The sequence below is a fragment of the Protopterus annectens genome, chromosome 1.part1, assembly GCF_019279795.1.
Source record: "Protopterus annectens isolate FY-2018-M chromosome 1.part1, PAN1.0, whole genome shotgun sequence".
Lineage (NCBI taxonomy): Eukaryota > Metazoa > Chordata > Ceratodontiformes > Protopteridae > Protopterus > Protopterus annectens.
In genome coordinates, this window is record NC_056726.1 from 1,175,650,621 (window position 1) to 1,175,673,075 (window position 22,455).

At 39.8% G+C, this 22,455-nt stretch overlaps 1 protein-coding gene and 1 long non-coding RNA gene across 2 annotated transcripts in view; one reads left to right on the forward strand and one right to left on the reverse strand.

Annotated features, from left to right (window-relative positions):
* Nucleotides 1–22,455, reverse strand: part of LOC122815838 (deleted in malignant brain tumors 1 protein-like) — a 580,111-nt gene that overhangs the window by 423,332 nt on the left and 134,324 nt on the right. The window contains exon 6 of the mRNA XM_044088652.1: nt 8,291–8,446. Within this exon, the coding sequence (XP_043944587.1) occupies nt 8,291–8,446 (156 nt within the window). The remainder of the gene's footprint in view (nt 1–8,290; nt 8,447–22,455) is intronic.
* Nucleotides 1–22,455, forward strand: part of LOC122809243 — a 76,515-nt gene that overhangs the window by 11,238 nt on the left and 42,822 nt on the right. The gene's annotated exons all lie outside the window — the stretch shown is intronic.

A 22,455-nucleotide genomic window follows, 5' to 3' on the forward strand; every position in this document is an offset into this window, starting at 1 on the left:
CTTGCTGTCGGAAGCAGACTGTCGTTTTTTGCCCCTACAAAAAATTGCTCCTTTGCTGAACGCTCTCGATTGAGCATTTGCTGAGTTCTACCTTTTCCAATTGTTTTACCAATAAAGGCTGAGGCAGTTTTAAAAAAATATCAGCTTGCTTCACTTTTGATGTTGGCATAATTTTACTCTTTTCCCCTTGTACATTAGCTGCGAGGATAGAGCTCGTTGTTGCATCCGTCTGACCGGTTTGTTCATGTTGTCCAATCCCGTCATGTGCACTAGTTGCAATAGAAGACCCTACTTCATGATTGGACTGTTGTGAAATATGTGTACGCCCATCCTGAATATTTGAAAATGTTTCCATTTCTGTGAATGTATCTAGTTAATCCATCCTATTTTTCTTTTCTTTCATATAAGGTTTTTTATTAATATTATTTATATGGGTCCTCGGCCAAGAGAAGATATGACCCATTTTGAAGTCATTAATGTCCCTTGCAGTTTATGTTGTTTAGTAGCCTGTAATCTTTTATCTAATATGTCCATTCTATTCAACATTAATTGGTAGAAGTCAGACACTTTTGAAAAATTGCTAGAACTAATTAGTTCGTTTTCCATTTTCATTATTTCTTCGAGAAGCTCATTCTCTGTGGGTGAAAAATGTTCATTCATTAAAACCATACAGTCTCTACTTAATTTTAAATTCAATTGTTGCCAGGACTTCAAGAGTTCTGGGTATGTGTTTGCATACGTGGGGATTTTCAAAATGCAAAGCCCTTGTGGAACAATATTAAACTCCAGATAAGCCAGGAAGCTCAAATGCTGCCACTGGAGTCTCTTAAACATTTGTACTTTCATTTCGAGCCGCAAAGACTAGTGTGGTCTCCTTTAAGGCCCCCGAGCCGGCGGAAAACAGTACTCAAGCCGCTGAATCACTTACAAATGCCTTCTACCAGCACCTGCAGGACTGCATGGATAAGGCAATCCCAAGCAAAACAAAGACTCTTTGTACCAAAGGCAAGCGTCCAGTCTGGTGGACCCCAGCCATAAACAAACTCTACAACAAAAGGAGGAAGCTACTACAAGATTTTTATTTATTTTATTTATTTATTTATTTAACATTTGTTGACCGGGAATGTCCGACTAGGTTCCACAGAGCCTGTTTTCAGCGGAGGCCCGGGGAGAAATGCTCCAGATGCATGTCTTTGGAATGCTCAAATAGATAGAGCAAAATCCTTAAAAGGTAAGACACCCTTGATCACTATAAGTAAAAAACTAAGAGCTCTCATAAAATCATCCAAAGCAAATTTCGAGAGAAAAATAGCTAAAGACTCAAAAGACAATCATAAGGCCTTCTTTAGCTATGTTAGAAACCTGGGAGGAAACTCCCAGATATGCTCAGAACTAGTTCAAAATGATGTGAAGATTACTGATCCTACAGACATTGCCAACATACTGGCTGACAGGTTCAGTGCAAACTTCTCCCCCCCTCCCCCCCAAAAGGAGAGATATCTATACCAAACGATTGCAGCCCCCCAAACATCTCCAGCGCCCAAGTGAGAACTGCTCTCCAAAGCAAAAAACACAGCATCCATGGGACCTGATGGTGTCCCCGGCTGTGTGCTCCATGAACTCAATGAGGAATTAAACCCACAGCTAGGACAGCTGTTTAATCAAAGTCTTACCTCTGGATACGTACCCAGGGAGTGGCGCACTGCAACTGTGGTCCCACTTCACAAAGGCGGTGCCTCCACCGACCCTGGAAATTACCGGCCCATTAGCTTGACAAGCCTTATCTGCAAAGCCATGGAGAGGATCATAATGGACCTCATAAATAAAGACTTAGGGTATTTGCAGACTTTGGATCCAACCCAGTTTGGCTTTGTCAAAGGCAGATCATGCCTTTTAAACTTGGTTAACTTTTTTGAAACAGTCACCAAAGCCATTGATGAGGGAAAGGCAGTCCATACAGCCTACCTCGATCTGGCTAAGGCCTTCGATACAATACCCCACTCGGGTATCATTGAAAAACTCATCAGCTTAAACGTTAATCCATACATCACAACATGGGTTGCAAACTGGTTGTTTATTAAATAAAAAAACATTTTTTCCAGAACCACTTAGATTCATAGATTAGTACTAGGCTATCTGCCTGTCTGGGCTATTTTAAGCCTAGCCAAGTATCTCTTGTGAGAATCAAACCCTGCACCTTGTGTCTGTAAGGCAAACATCTTCACCATTAGGCCAGCCTACTATCCCTTCTATCATACTACACAGTGTCTCCACATCTTTACCTTTCATTTTTACTTCAACACATAGAAATTCACGGATTGCATTCACCCCATATTAATTTGGTATTACAGTAAATAAAGAACTTATATCCAAAGTTACCATTATGAATTCTTTATGTGTGTTATTCTCATACCACACATAAAGCTTTTTCAGAAAAATCATTGGTGTCTTTAATATAACTTGGACATAAAGGTAAATATTTACTCAGATTCTCCTGAACATAGATGGATAAAGGTTCGGTTGACCACCCTCTTCCTGACACTATAGGTCTCATTGGTGGGGTGGTCATTGATTTATGAAGTTTTGGAATTCCATATATTACGGGATTCATTGGGGTTGACACAGTAAAGTAATTAAACAGTTCAATTGTAATATCATTCTGTATTTGCATATCATAAATGTACATGTTTATTTCATAAATAATCTTTCTCACTTCTTCAAAAGTTAGTTCTTTAAAGGTGTGCTCATCATTTAAAAATTGTTTCATTAAATTATTATATTCATCTTTATCAAAAATGACTGTAGCTCCGTCTTTATCGGTTTGTTTAATAATAATATCTTCATTAATGCAAAATTGCTTACAGGCTAAAGATTCTTCATAGGAAACATTAATTTTTTTTTATTTTTAACCTACCCATTGTAACCTCATAATATAAATTTCTCAGTTCGTCTTCACATACTACACAGAAAGCATCCAAAATGGGATAATTATTGGGAATAAAAGTACTTTTTTTCTTAAACTTATTCATCATATCATTTTGTGAATTTTTAAATAACAGTTTCAGACATATATTTGTAACGAATGTCTTTAAGTCTGTTAGTGCCTCCACTATCGAGTCAGATCCACATGGTATAAACTGCAGTCCTTTATTTAGCAGGCTCTGCATTGTAGTAGTTAGAGGGAAACTCGATAAGTTCAAAATAGAATCATGTAGCTTACAATTTATCTGCATCCCTGCTTGCTGTCGGGAAGCAGACTGTCGTTTTTTCTTTTGCCCCCTGCAAAAAAAATTGCTCCTTTGCTGAGAACGCCCTCTCGATTGCGAGCATTTGCTGAGTTCTACCTTTTCCAGTTGTTTTACCAATAAAGGCTGAGGCAGTTTTAAAAAAATATCAGCTTGCTTCACTTTTGATGTTGGCATAATTTTACTCTTTTCCCCTTGTACATTAGCTGCGAGCATAGAGCTCGTTGTTGCATCCGTCTGACCGGTTTGTTCATGTTGTCCAATCCCGTCATGTGCACTAGTTGCAATAGAAGACCCTACTTCATGATTGGACTGTTGTGAAATATGTGTACGCCCATCCTGAATATTTGAAAATGTTTCCATTTCTGTGAATGTATCTAGTTAATCCATCCTATTTTTCTTTTCTTTCATATAAGGTTTTTTATTAATATTATTTATATGGGTCCTCGGCCAAGAGAAGATATGACCCATTTTGAAGTCATTAATGTCCCTTGCAGTTTATGTTGTTTAGTAGCCTGTAATCTTTTATCTAATATGTCCATTCTATTCAACATTAATTGGTAGAAGTCAGACACTTTTGAAAAATTGCTAGAACTAATTAGTTCGTTTTCCATTTTCATTATTTCTTCGAGAAGCTCATTCTCTGTGGGTGAAAAATGTTCATTCATTAAAACCATACAGTCTCTACTTAATTTTAAATTCAATTGTTGCCAGGACTTCAAGAGTTCTGGGTATGTGTTTGCATACGTGGGCATTTTCAAAATGCAAAGCCCTCGTGGAACAATATTAAACTCCAGATAAGCCAGGAAGCTCAAACGCTGCCACTGGAGTCTCTTAAACATTTGTACTTTCCTTTCGAGCCGCATTAATAGGTTGTAAAGGCTGTCATCCATTTCAGAGATAATGTTCACATTTTCATCTTCTATACCTAAAACTTGCGATACCAAAGGATTGCCTATTAACACCAGCAGCTCACGCATTGTTTTCTTCTGAGTGTCATCCATTTTAACTCCCATTTGCTGGGTAGTTTGTATCGGCTGTGTCATCATAATTGGGAGCTGAGTGAACACGTTGAACTAACGACTCAAGATACAAAAATAAATAAGTTCAAATAGTTAATTTCCTCCGATCCTTATGTTTCCCATTTTTTAATACAGACAGCTAAACCATTATTGCACCAAGGCTCCTTGCAGGTGGGCCTTGAAAACAGATGTTTTTTCATTCCATCAGATGAGAATGTTACTGTACATATTTCCATTCAGAAGGTCTCTGAAAAGATCATTGGGATGACTCCCTTCTCACCCAGGCAGGAGTCATTCTCCCTTCTTATGGAGCTGGTAAAGGGCATTTACCAAAAGCTACATTACAAATTGGATCTATTCACATAAGACAAGGGGAGTTTGATACTCCATAGTCTGAAATAACTTTACCTGATGGCCAGGATAATTCATTTTCAATACCTTTTAGGCACCTGATTTCTGAGGATGTGCAGCAGGTACTAAATAATACAAGAAAGCCTGCTACTAGGAAATCTTATGTTTCGAAATGGAAAGTATTTACTAGTGGTGCCACACTAATAACTAGCAACAAAAAGCCTATATTTGAGAATTTGCTGAGAGATCTGGATGTGACAAACAATTAGAAAAAACTTATAATATGCTTTTTTCAAGGGTCAACAAATACCACACGCTAGTTTATCACTAGAGAGAGATTGAGCCGCAGGGACTGCACTCTGTTTCACATGCCCCAAACAAAATGTCCCAAGTACTCTGTCTACATATGAGACAGATATTTTTGGTGTAGCCTCCTTTGGATAACATGTTTAACCTTGTGGCAGAAAAGATGTTTCGCAAAGAATTGTAGTGGGAAGACTGAATGATAACTTCACTCAAGAAAAACATGCAGATTTAATATGATTTCAGTAAAAGTAAAATCACTTATAAATGTCAAAAATCCATAGAGCATGTAAACACAGTACCAGGTTTAAGTTATCTTGTAACTCACATAGTTAATCATTTGAAGCTTTTCTGTTTTATAGGGAGAGATCTGCCTTGTCTTCAAGGCCTCATATGATCCTGTCCTATATGAACTCCTACCCATAAACTAAAGCTTTAAATCATGAAAACCCACTCGAAATGGCTAAACTTCCACCATAATATAAATAGAACCTTGGGGCAGGATAGATGTCTCTCAAAGATTTTCTATTCTCTGCAACAGATGTCCTATTATATTATGCAAAGTATCTCCCTAGTTCTCTTCAGACATAACATATTTGAGTGTCTGGATAACTATAAATTTAACTCCAGGTCTATCATCTCTCTCACACACATGGAAAGGCAAAAAGAAAATATGTGGAATTGTGCTGACAAGGCTTCAAGTGATCTATCCAAGCAACACCCAAGTCTTAACAAACAAATGCATATTTGGTCAAAGTTAAGCTGTAGAATTTCAAATAGAATAGTGTCAGACACTACCTTATAGACAACATTAAGTTATTCTCTAAGTAACACGTAAGAAACAGAATATAGTAACTTCTGAATCCCTTCTGAACAGTTTATACTTTCATATCCTATGGTTTTGTAGTAAGGAATGGTTCCTTTTCAAGTATTGACAGGCCTTCCCTAAAAGGTTACAAGACACAGGTTTGAAATAATTCATGGTTCAGATTAGTGGGGTATATTATGGTATACTGTATTTCCTTGTATAACTATGTATGTCCTTTAAAATAATGTTTGAACATTTATTAGGGTCAAGATGGTCTTGGTATATTGGCAACCTGACCACACAATGATTCAAGTGTTTTTATTTATGCCCTTGCATGTACCACATAGGAATCACGGATGTACTACTGGTTCTCTGATACTGAAACTAATGCTAAGAATAGAGTAGTAAAACATATTAAACCAAACATTCTTTAAACATTTTTAAGAAAATTTTGAGCATTTATTAGGGTGAAAATGGTTTTGGTATATTGGCAGCCTATTAGTGCATTATCGTCCTTGTCTGAATATTTGCATGTATGTATATGTATGCACCACATAAAATTACAAGGGGGTGATTGGGTAATGATCTTCTGCAATCTAATCTACATATTATAGTAATTTCAAATGGCCAAAATAGGTTGAATGACGTTTCTTATTTTAAAGTCAGGTTGAAGCACATGCATAACTATTAAACCATTTTGATTTAAGGCCATAATTAAAATTTTCAGTGTCTTCCAATAAAGTATTGCAAAGACATTGAAGAATGTCTTTGAATAAATAATTGCAGTTTTGTTCATTTTTATAAGATTTTCATCTGCGTCCTGCTTTTTGTGTCATAAAGTCATGGAGGACAAAAATTTACTGATTTCATTTAAGTTGTGCCTGTCTTTATATCACTTTTTCATTATATTCATTAAGCATTTCTGATAACACTATCAAAAATCAAAATGTTAATTGCCCTACATTTAGAGAACAAATCCACCATAAGTTGAATACACCCCTTGGAAAGTCTGTATAAGGCCTTGTTAAACATGCTATAAAGTTAACATCATTTCTGCCAATGAGTTACAAGTGGTGAGGATGTCCCTAAGTATGCTTAATAAATATGAAATCTTTTGTTTTACGCATTAAGGAAGACTTCATTCGATTAATCGATGGCATCTTGGCTTAAATGCATTATTTCTTTTATCTATGGAATATGAAACATGCTGTTAAGGTAAAAGTAGTGGTATGCTTTTTTGGAGAATTTTGGAAAATTTTATCCTTCCTTCTCCAAATTAAATCAGCACCTTCCAAAGGGGAGAAACCTAGTAAACTATCCATACTCTTTCTCTCTCTCTCTTCACCCGCGGTGGTGGTGCTGCGGTAGCGTTGTCTCCTCACAGTAAGATGCTGTCCAGTTCGATTCTCAGCTAGAGCATCTTCTGCGTGGAGACATGCATGAATGGGCATACCTTTGTTGAAGGTTGTGCGTCAGGGCTGGTAACTCGGCACGTAAAAATCTACTGCCAGTCATTAGCGGACCGGAGTTCCGCTGTGGTGACCCCTTACCAGGAAAAGCCGAAAGATACAACAACTCTTTCTCTCTCTCTTGACTTACCCATGCAATCCCAAATGCATGCACTTAGCTGGGTAGATAATTTCAAAATGATCTGATATAACCCAGCAGAATTTCATTCTCTCTCTCATGCAGCTGGGCTCATGCTAATTTCCAAATGACCAGTTCTGGATAACAATGGAGCCAGCAAAATAAACTTGAATAAAAATAAGCAAAAAATAAATAAATAAATAAATAAAAGTAAAACCACCATAAAAGCAAGAAAAATGGACTGCAGTATATTATTAATAACAACTAATACATTGACTTAGCGCTTTCGCCGTCATAACTAACGGGCATCATCAGAGTCAAACCTATAGTGCTCTACCCTCATTTAAATATGTAATTACAATCATACTAATTAACAAACATTAACGCAATTAAAACATCTACTTCGCCAATGACTAACGGCTACCATTCACCATTCACTAAAACCAACCTAAATAAAACCAATATAAAAAAGTGTATATATATATATATATATATATATATATATATATATATATATATATATAAATCCTTATGATAAAAAATATTTGTTTTTAAAAAAAGATTAAAAAAAATATATATATATATATATATATATATATATATATATATATATTTCTGTGAGCCATTACATTATTACATATAAACTCATTTGTGAAATTTAGAGAATAAGTATCTAAACAAGGTCATACTTTATAGGTCACTCCTGAAGAGATGCTCTTGCATTTGTTGGCCTTACAGAGTTAAAATAAAAGTTGCACAAGTTCTGTAAAAAAAATATAAATAAATAATAATAATAAAAAAAAAAACATTGCTGTTTCCCTGCCATTGTAATTGTGAAACCCATATAGAAAATCATATCAGTGTCCTGAATCTATTTTGTACCAGCATTAAATAACCATGTCTACCACCTTGTCATCCCCGAATCTAAATTCACCTTGCTGACATCTGGGATCATCTTGTTTGGTTTTGCCCACTTGACCCATCACAATTAGCTACTAAGTTGTCAAAAAAGTTCACATTAAACTGCTTCACATCATTGTGGATCAATGCTTGCACTGAATCATTCTCCTTCAAAATCATTGCTTTTCTCTCCAGTCTAAGCTTCAGTTCATTTCCCTCAAAAGCAGGAACTGCAACAGTGAAATAAGATCTATATTATATTATATTCTGAAGAGATGAAAATGCAAAAGCAGGCTGCCGGAAAACAATTCAGAACTGACTTAAAATGCCTATTTTCTTATCTCTGAGAATAACTTCACATCAGCTGTATATGGACATAGTGTGCATTATACAAAACAAGTGAAGTACAGTATAGTGAATAAATATGAGATCAAACCAAGAATCAAACCACAGATTGCCAAAGAAAGAATTAAAGAAATGTTAGTGATGCAAAGTAGAACTGAGAACAAAAATCTTCAGGGATATGTTACAGAGTAGTTTTAATCACAAACCAACTAGATTAGTAGTGTGTGTGTGTGTGTGTGTGTGTGTGTGTGTGTGTGTGTGTGTGTGTGTGTGTGTGTGTGTGTGTGTGTATGTGTCTGACATTGCCTGGTATCAGGCTTCCCTCAGTGCTCATCAGATCAAGAGGAAGAAACACAGAGGCAAATGCCTTTGTAAAGTATTCTTAAAACAAAAACCAAAAAAGGGAGGAGAAAAAGTGCCTTCTTCTCTTCTTGGGATCGGTGCTAAAACTAGCTAGTTTTAGCTAGAACTAGCCAGTTTTTTTTAGTTTCAGCACTCAAAACTGTTTCCTTGTGCTCAGCACTTACTCAGAACTTGTTGTAAGCACTAAATAAACTACAAATTATTACAGCACTCGACTTTCCTCACTTGTCAAGAGGAAAATAGTTCTTAGTGCTTAAATTAATAAGCACCTATCCAGGCATGTCCATGTGTCAGCTCCTGGTGTTTTATTCTGTCGACCTGATGAATCTGGGCATCTTGGGGCAATGTTGCAATTGCCTCATGTACACTGACAACCCTCTCCTTCAACCACCCAAGACTATAACCTGTGAGAGATGCACTTATATAGCCAAACTGGAAGCCAAGCTCTCTCCAGCCAACACTGGACTAGACAGTCAAGAAGAGAAGGTTAACACCTGCACCACACCACACTCAACAAATAGTCCTTCAAAACCCACACTACCAAAACCCACACATAGAAACACAAAGCACACACCCACATTCATGGAGGCTCTCAATAAAAACCTACCCAAGCAACCGAGACCTCTCAAGCTGAAACGCAGACAACCACCCCCCCAACACTACCCAAATGACACACAGCCCACAAAATCAATGTGCCACTCAACCTCAGCCCATAAGGGAAAACAACGTACCCAACACACTAGTCATAGGTGACTCTATAGTCAGGCACACTGATGTCCCATTCACCAGGCTAAAAAAGGAGAAAGTTACTGTTAGCTGCCTGTCGGGTTCCAGGATCCACCACATAATGCACACACTCAGGTCACTCCACAACAAGTACAAGCACGACTCTGTCATTGTCCATGTTGGTGTGAATGACCTGAGACGTACCTTCCTGGACTACATGAAAAGAGACGTGGAGGAGCTTTTGGATCTTGTAGCCTAGGCAGGTATGACCCTAGCCCTGAGTAGCATCCTGCCATCACCTAGAATGATACCACAGTACAAGGACAAAATGATTGACTTCAACAATTGGCTAAGCTTCTGGTATCATTCTAAGGGGATCCAGTATCTGTCTGCCTGGGACAACATGGTCGACAGACCACAATGCTTTGCCAGATCTGGCCTGCACCTGTTGCTCCTGGGATTCCGGATACTGGCTAAGGCTCTTGCCACCACTATAGTGCCTTTTTTATGCAAGGTTCAAATGCTAAATTCACCACCATAACAGGTAGAAGCAAGCAAACTCCGAGGGTAATGCTACTCGGTGCTAGAAGTTGAAACCTCAAAATGCACTCACTCAAGGCACTCCTTAAAATAGAGAACATCGACATTTGTGCAGTGGCAGAGACCTGGTTCAAGGCTCCAGAGAGCACCCCTGCATTACAAGGCTATAATTCCTACCACACCTTTCGGCCACCTAACCTGGACTGAAACACTAAAGGCAGAGGTGTGTCCATATTCATAAAGGATATCCATACCTCCAGGCTAGTTGCTCAACATAATGCATCTGAAATTATCCAAGTGCAACTAACACTGGACAAGACTGCAATCCAGGTTGTAGCTTGTTACAGATCCCCCACCATGCCCCAGGATTCCAACTCTTTATTTCCTAAGATACTGGAAAATATTAAGGTACAACCCAATACCTTAATTATGGGCAATTTCAACTAGCCCACCTTCAGCTGGGAAAACTACTCATGTACCAAGTCATTCTTTCAATGTTTTCTGGAATTCATAAATTCCAATGCCTTGAATCAGCTTGTCAACACCCCCACCTGGGGCAGCAATATCCTGAACCTGGTCTTTACCAATATGGGTAACTGGTGTTCCATACCAGAAATCAACTCCTCGTTGGTCAGATCCGACCACAAGCTAATCACCCTAGATATCCATATCCCACCCTCACCCCCCATTAAGGAAACCACCATCAAAAACTACTCCAAAGGCAACTTCATGCTTCTTAAGACAGAAGTGGCAAACTTTACGACGCCCATGCAGACCGAAAATAGAGGTACGACTGCTGAATCTTACACAAATGCACTGTATAAGCACATACTCTAGTGCATGGATCGTGCCATCCCCAACAGAACCAAGATGCTATCCTCCAAAAAAAGGAAGCAAATCTGGTGGTCCCCTGCCACAAACAAACTCTACAAGAGTAGGAAGAAGCTGTTGCAAAAATGAGTAAAATCCCAAGATTGGAGGAACACCCTTGTCAGCCTCAGCAAGAAGCTGACATCCCTCATAAAATCCTCCAAAGCCAGTTATGAAAATAAAATCGTCACTGACTCCAAAGACAGGTACAAAGCATTCTACAGCTATGTCAAAAATCTCAATGGTAACAATCAGATCTGCTCTGACCTACAGCAAAATTGCACTAAATATACAGAACCAACCGATATGGCCAACATCCTGGCAGACAGGTTCAGTGCTAACTTTACCCCCCTCTCACCCTCCAAATGGCCCATCTTAATAGCAGAAGAATGCAAAGCCCCTGTAATCATGGATGAACAAGTAAAGACCGCACTCTCCAAAGCCAAGAACACAGCATCCATGAGACCAGACAACATCCCAGGCTGCGTACTGCATGAACTACAGAACAAACTGGCACCCCACCTAAGTACCATGTTCATTCATAGCCTCAGCTCAGGCTATGTGCCTACTGAATGGCGCACAGCAATGGTTATCCCACTCCACAAAGGGGGTGCCACCACGGACCCTGGAAATTACCGCCCTATTAGCCTGACGAGCCTGGTCTGCAAGGCCATGGAACATATCATCTTGGAGCTTGTAAACAAAGACATAGATAACTTCCAAACCTTGGACCCCACTCAGTTTGGATTTGTAAAAGGTAGATCATGTTTACTAAACCTGATTGACTTCTGTGAAGCAGTCACTAGAGCTGTAAATGAGGGCAAGGTGGTGCACACAGCCTATCTTGAACTCGTCGAGGCTTTCGATACCATCCCCCATTCTGGAATTATAGATAACCTCACTTAACTGGGCATAGATCCCTATGTCACAAGATGGGTTGCCAACTAGCTCACTGACAGAACCCACACAGTAAAAGTAGCCGACTCCAAGTCTGACTTCAGATCAGTGATGAGTGGAGTACCACAGGGTTCAGTCCTGGGTCTTCTCCTATTCACCATCTACTTCTCTGAAGTGCAGGCCAAAACAGAACGACTTTGGCTAACAAAGTTTGCAGATGACTGCAAACTGGGAGCCATAACAGAATCACCTAATGATGTAGACATTCTACAAAAGAGCCTCACAGAGACAGATGCTTGGTGTGAAAGCCATGGCCTCAAGCTCAATGCCAAAAAGTGCACTGTCATCCCCTTTGGGAAAAACTCAGTACCCATGAACTACCACATAGGCAGTAGCTCACTAAACATTGAAAGTGTGATAAGAGACCTCGGGACACAGGTGGACATTTTTCTCTCCTTTGATAACCACATTGCCACAGTAGTCAGGAAATCCTTCTACGTGGCATACCTCATCACAAAAGGGTTCTCCTCTAGAATAAAGGAGGTAACTGTGCCTCTCTACTCATCCCTCATCAGTCCCATTATAGAGTACAATGCCTGTTTGGCATGTATCTCACAAGACACCTACAACAATTAGAAAGGCCCTAGAAATACCTCACTAAGAGGATTACTGGCCTCAAACAGATGCCATACGCAGACCATCTCAAAAAACTCCATCTCTACTCCATCGCATATTGCCTACTCAGAGGCAATCTCTGCCTGACATACGAAGCTATGTCAAACCCTGAGTGGTTGGACATGCTACACTTAAAGAAATCCCAGTCTCTCCAAACCACATGGTCCAGGGACCTAAACATTGTCACCACAATAAACAGAACATGCTGGAGGGATAGATTCCTGTCCCAGAGACTTGCCATACTCTGGAACAAACTACCCATGCATGTCAAGCAAAGCTCCTCATTGGTCCTCTAAGAAAAAAACTTGACAACTGGACGGAAATAGAAAATTCACCCCGGGTATCACTTCTGTGGCACTGCTTGACAGGGGCACAGGAAAATAATTTTCTTGGGTGGCGAAAGCCAGGGAACCTTTTTGGCTAGGCTTATGTAGGCCCCATGGCCAATAGCCTAGTACCTACCTATGAACCTATGAACCTACATCAGAACCAGGCAACAAATCACACCAAGGACCTAGAGGTAATAGGAACCTGTCAAAAGCAGGCAACTCCTGAAAATAAAAACAGAGCAAACTGAAATAAAAGTACTTTTATTAATTATGTAGAAATAATTTTAAAGCATTATGGGGTCAGCTAAAATATGTGTCTGCATTGATCTGTTTACTGTTCTAAATGCTGAGAGCAAAGAAAAATATAGCTATGTTATTCAGAGCATAACATGTATGCACATGACTGGGGAGTGTGTTGCATTATTATCATTAGCAAGCCTTTTTTCCCCATTTTTCTAACTGGGGAAAGGGTGTCACAACCACCGCTGATATCTCTCTTTTTGCACTGTGACTCTGTTACCCCTTTTTAAAGTTATGCCTGACTGTCACAAGGCCTGGACCACACAATCCTTCCATTTCTTAGCTGGATGTTCTTGTTTCCTCTTGCCTTCTTCATCTCTCTCAAATCTTATAGGTTCCTAGGAGATTACTAGGCTAATGACAAAAGCCAAGCCATTCATCTTAAAGGTGAGAATCAAACACTGTGTGAGTAAGATAACATTTTAACCATTATTCCAGCTCCCAACCCACCAAGTCATGCTATATTTTCCTGCACATGTGGCTAAACCACCATAATCTTTTCTCTTTGACCGTCACTACATCTGGGCTACTCTTGCTTCTCTTAATTTCATCATCTTTCTCAGCGTGTTCACCTCAGCCAATTCGTCATTTTCATCTAACCTCATCTTACCTGTCCTCATCTGATCTATACCATACAGAAGTACTGGACACACTATAGATTTCTGCCCCTTACTGTTCTACTTCTTTGGTGTACTTCTGATACACACCACCCCTCACACCCCCTGCCACTCTGCTGCAGCACATCTGACTGTAGTTTAGACCTCCTCATTCAAACAGCGATTCTCTTCAGCCTTCACTCCTAAGTATTCAAGGCTTTTAGCTTGTTCCACTATTTTTCCCTTCTGCCTCAATTTTCAGCCTCTTCTAATTTTCCCGGTTTGCTGCATTGTGTGCTTTACAACTGTAATAATTGGCTGCAGCCATTTAAGTATGGAAATGAAAGTTAAACCGACATGAAATCTCAGGACAAAGAGGCTAGTTTGGAGTAAGATGTGGGTAATAAAATGGGCTACGGACAATGTGTAGTGTGGAGCAACCCATCCCTGTACATCTACAAACCAGAAACACAAAGCTGGCCTGTAAGAAAAGACTAGACTTGTAAGAATGCTGGTATTTATACAAATGCATTTTATAGTTGGGTGGCGATACTAGGTGGCAGATAATGTTAAAGGCCCAGTTGTCAGCCTAGCCAAGGTTATTCTCAGTTAAAATACTTGCATTTGTTTAAACTACTGTCTACGAGACAGAAAACAATAAAGATGAGGGCACTCAGGGATGAAAGACAATTCAACAATGCATTTGGCAATACTGCATAGATGAAAGGACACGTCTCTACAGCATGCACAAAAAATATTCTACTGCCCACCCGTATGCTGATAGGATTATTTTATAATTTTACAACTGCACAGCTGGGCACTTGATATGTGAATAAAAAAACAGTTAAATGTATCAATACTGTTTTCGCCTTCAATGGGAATCAGAAATATACATATATTTAGGTTTCTTTCCTCACAGACACTTTCAAACATTAACAATAGTGCTATGTAGGTCATTCTGTAGGATAATATTGGCAATATTTATTCTATTTAATGAAATTGCATGTCATTCACAAACCTCTAAATTGTAAATAAAACTCTGATTTGGGCACATTGTTCATATTTTCTAATTCATTGGCACCAAAACAAGTTGGTTAATTCAGAGAAAAGAAAATACTCCTATGTGCACTACAACCAGGGTTGCCAGACGTCCCTATTTGGGCAGGACTGTCCCGAGATCAGTAGCCTGATCCTGAGTCCCGCCCTGCCGGTTTAAATCCCGGCCAGCCTCCACTTTGTTTTTTTTTTTTTTTTTTTTTGATTGACCCGTATACCTGGCATACGGGCCAATCAAAAATTGCTAAACACGGAGCTTGTGTTCCGCATTAAACAGAAGCTCCGTGTTTTTGATTGGCCCATATGCCGATACCAATCAAAAGCGCTAAACACGGAGCTTCTCGTGTTTAATGCGGAACTGCAATGCATTAAACACGAGAAGCTCAGTGTTTATTGCAGGCAGAGTGAGCTCAGTTCTTTTTTTTTGGTCTTCAGTTGCCGCCGAAGACTTTTTTTTTTTTTTTTTTGGTCTTCACTTCGTGAGAGACCTTCCTTTTTTTTTTTTTTGTCCCTACCTGGGTTGCTGGAAATCTGGCAACCCTGACTACAACAAACTTCAAACACCTACCTTCAGACATATATCAGCTTCTTTAAAATAGGTATAACAGCATAAAATCAAATACATGTCACTCATTGGCTGTTCTGTTGGTATAGTGGATAAAGCTTCAACTATGGCCCAGACAACCCAGGTTTAAATAACAGGTCAAGTGAAGGATGGATCAGCCGGGAGGGATAGGAATTACAATCTCTGGGGGAGGTAGGCAGACCTGTAAACATCTTCTGTGTCAGTCTCTAGTGGAGCCTGGAGAGGAAACACTGGGAGCTGTGTCCAGGTGTGTCCATAACAGTGGAAAAGGGGAGAGACATGACTGAGCTGTTGCAGAGCTGGATCAAACTGTAACACATGTCCACTGCATGCCTGACCCTTTGTTAAATCACAGAGGCAGCAGAAGGGAAAGAGACAAAGAAGAGGTGGGCCAGAAATGCAACCCCTCCTTATGAGTATTGAACAGCTTGACTCCCTACCCCCAAGAACATCTTTAGGATCTTTGCTGGCCCCAGCAACATACCGGCATTGGAATGTGATGTCTGGTGTGTCCAGACCCAGCAAGGATATGGGGCCCTAGGACAGCTGCAGTTATGAAAAAAAGGAGAGAAAAAATATCAATGCATAAATATGTAAATAAATAAATAAAAATAAATGAGGTCACTCATGCGTGATTTGGTATGTTTTCAAACCCAGAGATTTCTATTTAATCTCAATGTGCATGGCAGACATCAGTACTGAAAAGTATAGTCCCAAAGGAGGAGAAGTTAGCGAAGAAAACAATCAACTATGCAGGTAACTGCAGGTTGGAAAGGCAGGATAGAAGTGGAGAAGGTTAGAGAATAAAGGTGGAGTCTAGAGAATGACTTCTAGTGGAGTACAAACTGAAAGGCACAAGTAAGTATGAGTAGGAACACAGCAAGAAGCTTTGTAGATGGTTAAAGTTTGCAAAGTTGGCACAGGGGGAGGGGGAGTGTTGGATGGGAGAAAGGTGCCCCCTAGGGGACAGTTCAGGAAATGAAAGGTGAGTTAGTAAGGGAGCAGAGTAGTGTAGGAGAGTGTAGGGAAGAAACGTAAAGTGAGAGGGGGTGAAGGTAAGTGTTAGGGGTGTATAGGTTGATAGGTAGATACAGAATAGAATGTTAGAGGTGTATAAGTTGATAGGTAGATACAGAAAAGGGGTAAGGCTGCTGGCTGCTCAGGCGCCCAGCGAACTTTGAAGCCCTGAAACAGGTGGTGACTAGGGGTCTGTTTTATCAGCTAGATTTTGTCCATAACATACTTAGTTTTGTCCTTGATGGAGGGTGCAAAAATCAGGAGGCTGGAGGTTGAGTCCACAGGCAAGTGGATTGGATTCTTATCACACCAGGTAGGCTGAGGTTAAATTAGGAGCAGGCTCAAATTGAGTTGGGTATTAGTTTTGTCCTTGATGGAGGTGGCTGGAGGTTGAGTCCACAAGCAAATGGATTGGGTTCTTAACACACCAGGTAGGCTGAGGTTAAATCAGGAGCAGGCTCAAATTGAATTGGGTATTAGTTTTGTCCTTGATGGAGGGTGTAGAAAGCAGGAGGCTCGAGGTTGAGTCCACAAGCAAGTGGATTGGGTTCTTAACACACCAGGTAGGCTGAGGTTAAATCAGGAGCAGGCTCAAATTGAGTTGGGTATTAGTTTTTTTCCTTGATGGAGGGTGCAGAAAGCATGAGGCTGGAGGTTGAGTCCACAAGCAAGTGGATTGGGTTCTTAACACACCAGGTAGGCTGAGGTTAAATCAGGAGCAGGCTGCATTGTATTGTTAAAGAAGCTATCTAGAAAATAATTTTAAGGTGCTTACTTTTCTATTCATAGATATGCATAAAGCTGCCTTATATATACGTGTCACTTAATATCTGCAAATTACTTGTTAATGAATAGGGAAACAGCATGTGTACTGGTATAAAACGATATTTCTTGCAAGCCCTGCTTGTTTGTGCATCATGCAGCATCACACACTGTAGTAGAATTGTGTGCCATAGCCAGACATATTAATTCAACAGTCTTTCCCTTAGTTAAAGCTGTAGGACATTAGTTTAGCCCTCATGCTTAATACTTTTCCAGTCAAAGAAATACTGCTAGTGAGCTGAAAGCTATTAAACTACCAAATAAAAAAATAAAATACAGCCAGACATATTAAACTACCAACGTAAAAACCCCAGTAGATATATCCATCCACTGAGCTCCTCCTTGTTTGATCCTGAAAAGACCCCCTCAGTGACAGCAGACTTCAAGCTAGCATTATGGATAGTTTGACCACCCTTGTTTCTGCTGCCAGCCTTGTTCACTTGGGATTCTTGAGACAATGTAGCAATTGCCTCATGTACACCGACAACCTGCTTCTAATAACTCACTCTGGTACAAAGTGTGAGAGATGCATTTACTCCAAGAATCCTGAATCCATGCTCTCTCGCACTGAAAATGTAATGGGGAAGAGGATGTCAACCCACCCACCACTACACATGCACATAGTACCAGTACTCGTACACATAGTACGCATCTAACACAAAAATCAACATATGTGGTGGTTCTCTCAAAAAAACTACTGAGACACCAGAGACCTTCAAAACACAACTCTGGTACAACTAGCACAGTTCCCACAGCACCCATGACACATAGCAACACCAGTGTCTCATCTATCAAGCCCATAAGGTGTAACACCCAAAAAACACACTTTCTAATCATGAAGACCCAGGAGTGAGACACATGGATGTCCTGCTCACCAGGATGGACAAGGACAAAGTTACAATCAGTTGCTTGTTCGATGCCAGAATTCATCAGTTCACACATGCAACATGCACTCAGGTCTCTCAAGTATCATTATGACTCTGTCATAATTCATGTTGGTGTGAACAACTTGAGACATACCTCACTGGAGTACATGAAGACAGACATAATTGAGCTCTCCGAGTACATGTGCCAATAAATATCCAAATGTGGCAGAATTGTGTGATACAAGTCATTAAGGTCAATAGATTTTACAATGTCTCTTTTTTTAGGTTCATAGGTTCATAGGTTTATACTAGGCTAACTGCCTTAGGGCATTTATAAGCCTAGCCCAAAGTTATGTGGCTTACGCCTCCCCTTATGTTAGAAATACTGTGCCCATTAGTTTGTTGTGCCTCTGTCCAGTAGTGACAGAGATGATTCCTGGGGTAAACCTACGATCTCCCATCCACCGGTCAAGATTTCTGTTGAACAGAGCCAGCGAGGTGCTCTGCCTCACATGGACCGGGATTTTATTCCACAGTATGGGGAGTCTCTGGGTGATAAATCTATCCCTCCAGCACGTCCTATTTATATCCGTGCTAAGGTTTAAGTCTCTTGCTCTAGTGGTTTTGGTGGATTTGGGTTTTTTGAGGTGGAGCATGTCCATTAATTCCGGGTTGGTCATGGCCTTGTATGTCAGGCACAGGTCACCTCTGAGCAGATGGTATGCAACTGAATAGAGTTGGAGTTTCTTCAGTCTGGCAGCATATGACAGGTTTTGGAGTCCCTTTATCCATTTGGTGAGGAACTTTTGGGGTCTCTCCAATTGCTGCAGGTGTCGGGTGAGATACATCCCGAATGGGGCATTGTACTCTATCATTGGTCTGATAAGTGAAGAGTACAGGGGAACAATGACCTCACTTGATCTGGATGTGAATCCCTTCATGATCAGGTGGGCAATGTAGAAGGTCTTTCGAACCACTTTAGCAACGTGAGCGTCAAACGAGAGGCCACTGTCAACCTGGGTCCCCAGGTCCCTGATAACGTCTTCTGTGCTTAGTGGGTTGCCACCTATATGGTAGCTTGGGGTTACCTTGTTTTTCCCGAAGGGTATGACTATACACTTTTTTGCATTTAACTTCAGGCCATGGCTCTGGCACCAGCTATCAGTTTCCGTGAGACCCCTCTGAAGGATGTCTGTGTCCGATGTACTATCCACTATGGCACCCAGTTTGCAGTCTTCCGCAAACTTTGTCAGCCATAGTCCTCCTATGTTTGCCTGTACTTCTGAGAAGTAGATGCCGAACAATAGGGGGCCAAGGACTGAGCCCTGTGGGACTCCACTTGTAACTGGCTTGGAGTCTGACATGGCTCCAGCAACTCTAACCCTGTGGGTTCTGTCCTTTAGCCAGTTTGCAACCCATCTTGTGACATATGGGTTTACATTTAAGCTGGTAAGCTTCTCTATAATACCCGAGTGGGGTATTGTGTTGAAAGCTTTTGCAAGGTCAAGGTAGGCTGTATGGACTGCCTTTCCCTCATCAATGGACTTGGTGACTGTTTCGAAGAAGTCGACCAAGTTCAAAATGCAAGATATGCCCTTGACAAAGCCAAACTGGGTTGGGTCCAAGGTCTGCAAGTTCCCTATGTCCTTGTTTATGAGTTCCATTATGATCATCTCCATAGCTTTGCAGACCAGGCTTGTTAAGCTTATGGGGCAGTAATTACCAGGGTCTGTAGAGGCACCACCTTTGTGGAGTGGGACCACAGTTGCCGTACGCCACTCCTTGGGCACATATCCTGTGGTGAGGCTAAGATTAAACACCTGCCTTATGTGCAGGTTTAGTTCTTCATTGAGTTCATGTAGCACACAGCCGGGGACCCCATCCGGTCCCATTGATGCTGTGTTTTTAGCTTTAGAGAGCAGCTTTCACCTGCGCATTTGAGATGTCTTGGAGGCTACTCTCAGTTGGGATAGTTATCTCTCCTTTTGGGGGAGAGGGGTGAAGTTTGCGCTGAACCTGTCTGCCAGTATGTTGGCAATGTCTGTGGGTTCAGTGATTTTTGTATCATTTTGGACTAATTATGAGCATATCTGGGAGTTTCCACCCAGGTTTCTGACATAGCTGAAGAAGGCCTTATGATTGTCTTTTGAATCTATGGCAATTTTTCTCTCAAAGTTGGCTTTGGATGATTTTATGAGGGATCATAGTTTCTTGCTAGTGCTGATCAAAGATGCCTTCCCTTTTTGGGATTTTGCTCTATCATGTAATAGCTTTCTCCTCTTATTGTAAAGTTTGTTTATGGCTGGGGTCCACCAGACTGGACGTTTGCCCTTGGTGGAAAGAGTCTTGGTTTTATTTGGGATTGCCAGATCCATGCAGTCCTGAATGTGTTCATAGAAGGCATTTGTAACATTTTGACATGTATTACTATGTAGTATCCCTCATTCCTACTGGAAGCAAAAAGAGTTATGTGGTATCTGGTTTTCAAATGTTATCCTAATTAAATGTCCAATTTTTTAGCTGGATGTTTTTATTTTTCAAAGGCCTTTTTTACTATTATCAATGTCTGCAGGTTGAAAGATATGTCTTCAAATGAACTGATACAAATATCTCTGACTCAACTTATATTAAAATGTATTGCTTCTTAAAAATATTTGTGAACAAGAAAGTACTCAGAAACATTGGTTGTAAATACATTATTGTTGACCCAAAACTAGAAATGCGAAGTGTTGATGTATGGCAAATTAAACACAGTGATATGCTCAATTGATAACATCTTGACATTCTCCATTTCTCTTACTTGGAGTTATAATTACAGCAATAATGGAGTAGTTTACATTGCTCTTTGTTCTTCCTGTCCTGCATTTTATATTGGTAATGATGTGGGGCCGCTTCAAAATAGGATTAACCAAAAACTGTATGAGATTTCCAAAGCACACACACTAACGCATTGTACAGACATTCAATAGTGTACGTTGGTTTTAAAATGTTTGCCTTCTCTGTGTTGCAGAGAGTTACAAAATCTACCTGGCAAGGTGATTGGGAGCTTGTTCTTGAGCATTGAGAACTATACTGGCAACTGCTGCTCAATGCATAAACTCACCCAGGCTTCAATAACATTATCTCTGTCAAACCTATACTTAAGATCAAGGAGCTAAAATGTAATCTGATTTAACTAAGGACCTTTTTAATCATATTTTGTTGTCATTGATTCTGAATGGACATTTTAACTACTAAAAGCTTCACTTTGTAGTTTGATTTTTAACATACATTTGTTAAGGTGACTGTTCCTTTAATTTTTTGCAACTTGTTACACTTTTGGCACCTTTTAGTGTTTTTAAATGAGGAAGTAGAACTAATACTTTGTTTCTGATGAAGTTCCAGGCATATTGGATTAAAAGTGTTTAAACTGTGGATTAACAGTTTGCTTGCAACTTCTGGTATGGCATTTTTTCTTATTTTATACAGTGAACTTTTTATACTGTCTATGTTCTAGTTTTTCTTGTCTGAATACATATTGAGTTGGAAACATAATTTGGTTATTAATGAGGAAATGCAGAAGTTACAAGTATATACATTTTTCAAGGGTTACTAAAATAAAACCAACAGATGCACAACCTCCAAGCTTTAATAAAAAAGAAAACATATCCAGTAAATGCTTTCGTCTAATCATATAGTTCTTCAGACTGAATGATTTCATACAAAATTCTTCTTAAATAATTAACACAATGAGCACATAAACTACAAAAAATTACACTAATTAACAAACAATGTTAACATGACAATTCTGCCTGAGTTAATGCCTTAACTTTTTTCTTTTTAAAAACACTTAAAAATTGTCTTAGTCCTTCAATCCTGGAGGATTGCTGGCATCTAGATGTACTTGCCAGCAATACTCCTTCCAGTCCAATTCTTCTTCTGCATCAAATCTGATCGAATAATCTTGGACACTATCCAAAACAAAAAATCTGAGCAAGCCTTTACACCCCATATTAAGAAGATGTCTACCCAAAGCATTATTAACATCCCTTTCAATGGCATGCAAGTGTTCATAAATCCTTTTATTTAACTCTCTAGTGTTCCTTACTGTATAATATGCTGAACAATCTAAGCAAAAGGAAAAATAGATCATAAACCTAGATTTACAGCTATAATAACCCTTTGTAATTTTTTTTTTCTATTGACTTCTACATCCTTTCTTTCAACTTGTAAGTACTCACAGTAATTACAATTATACCACTTGTACATGCC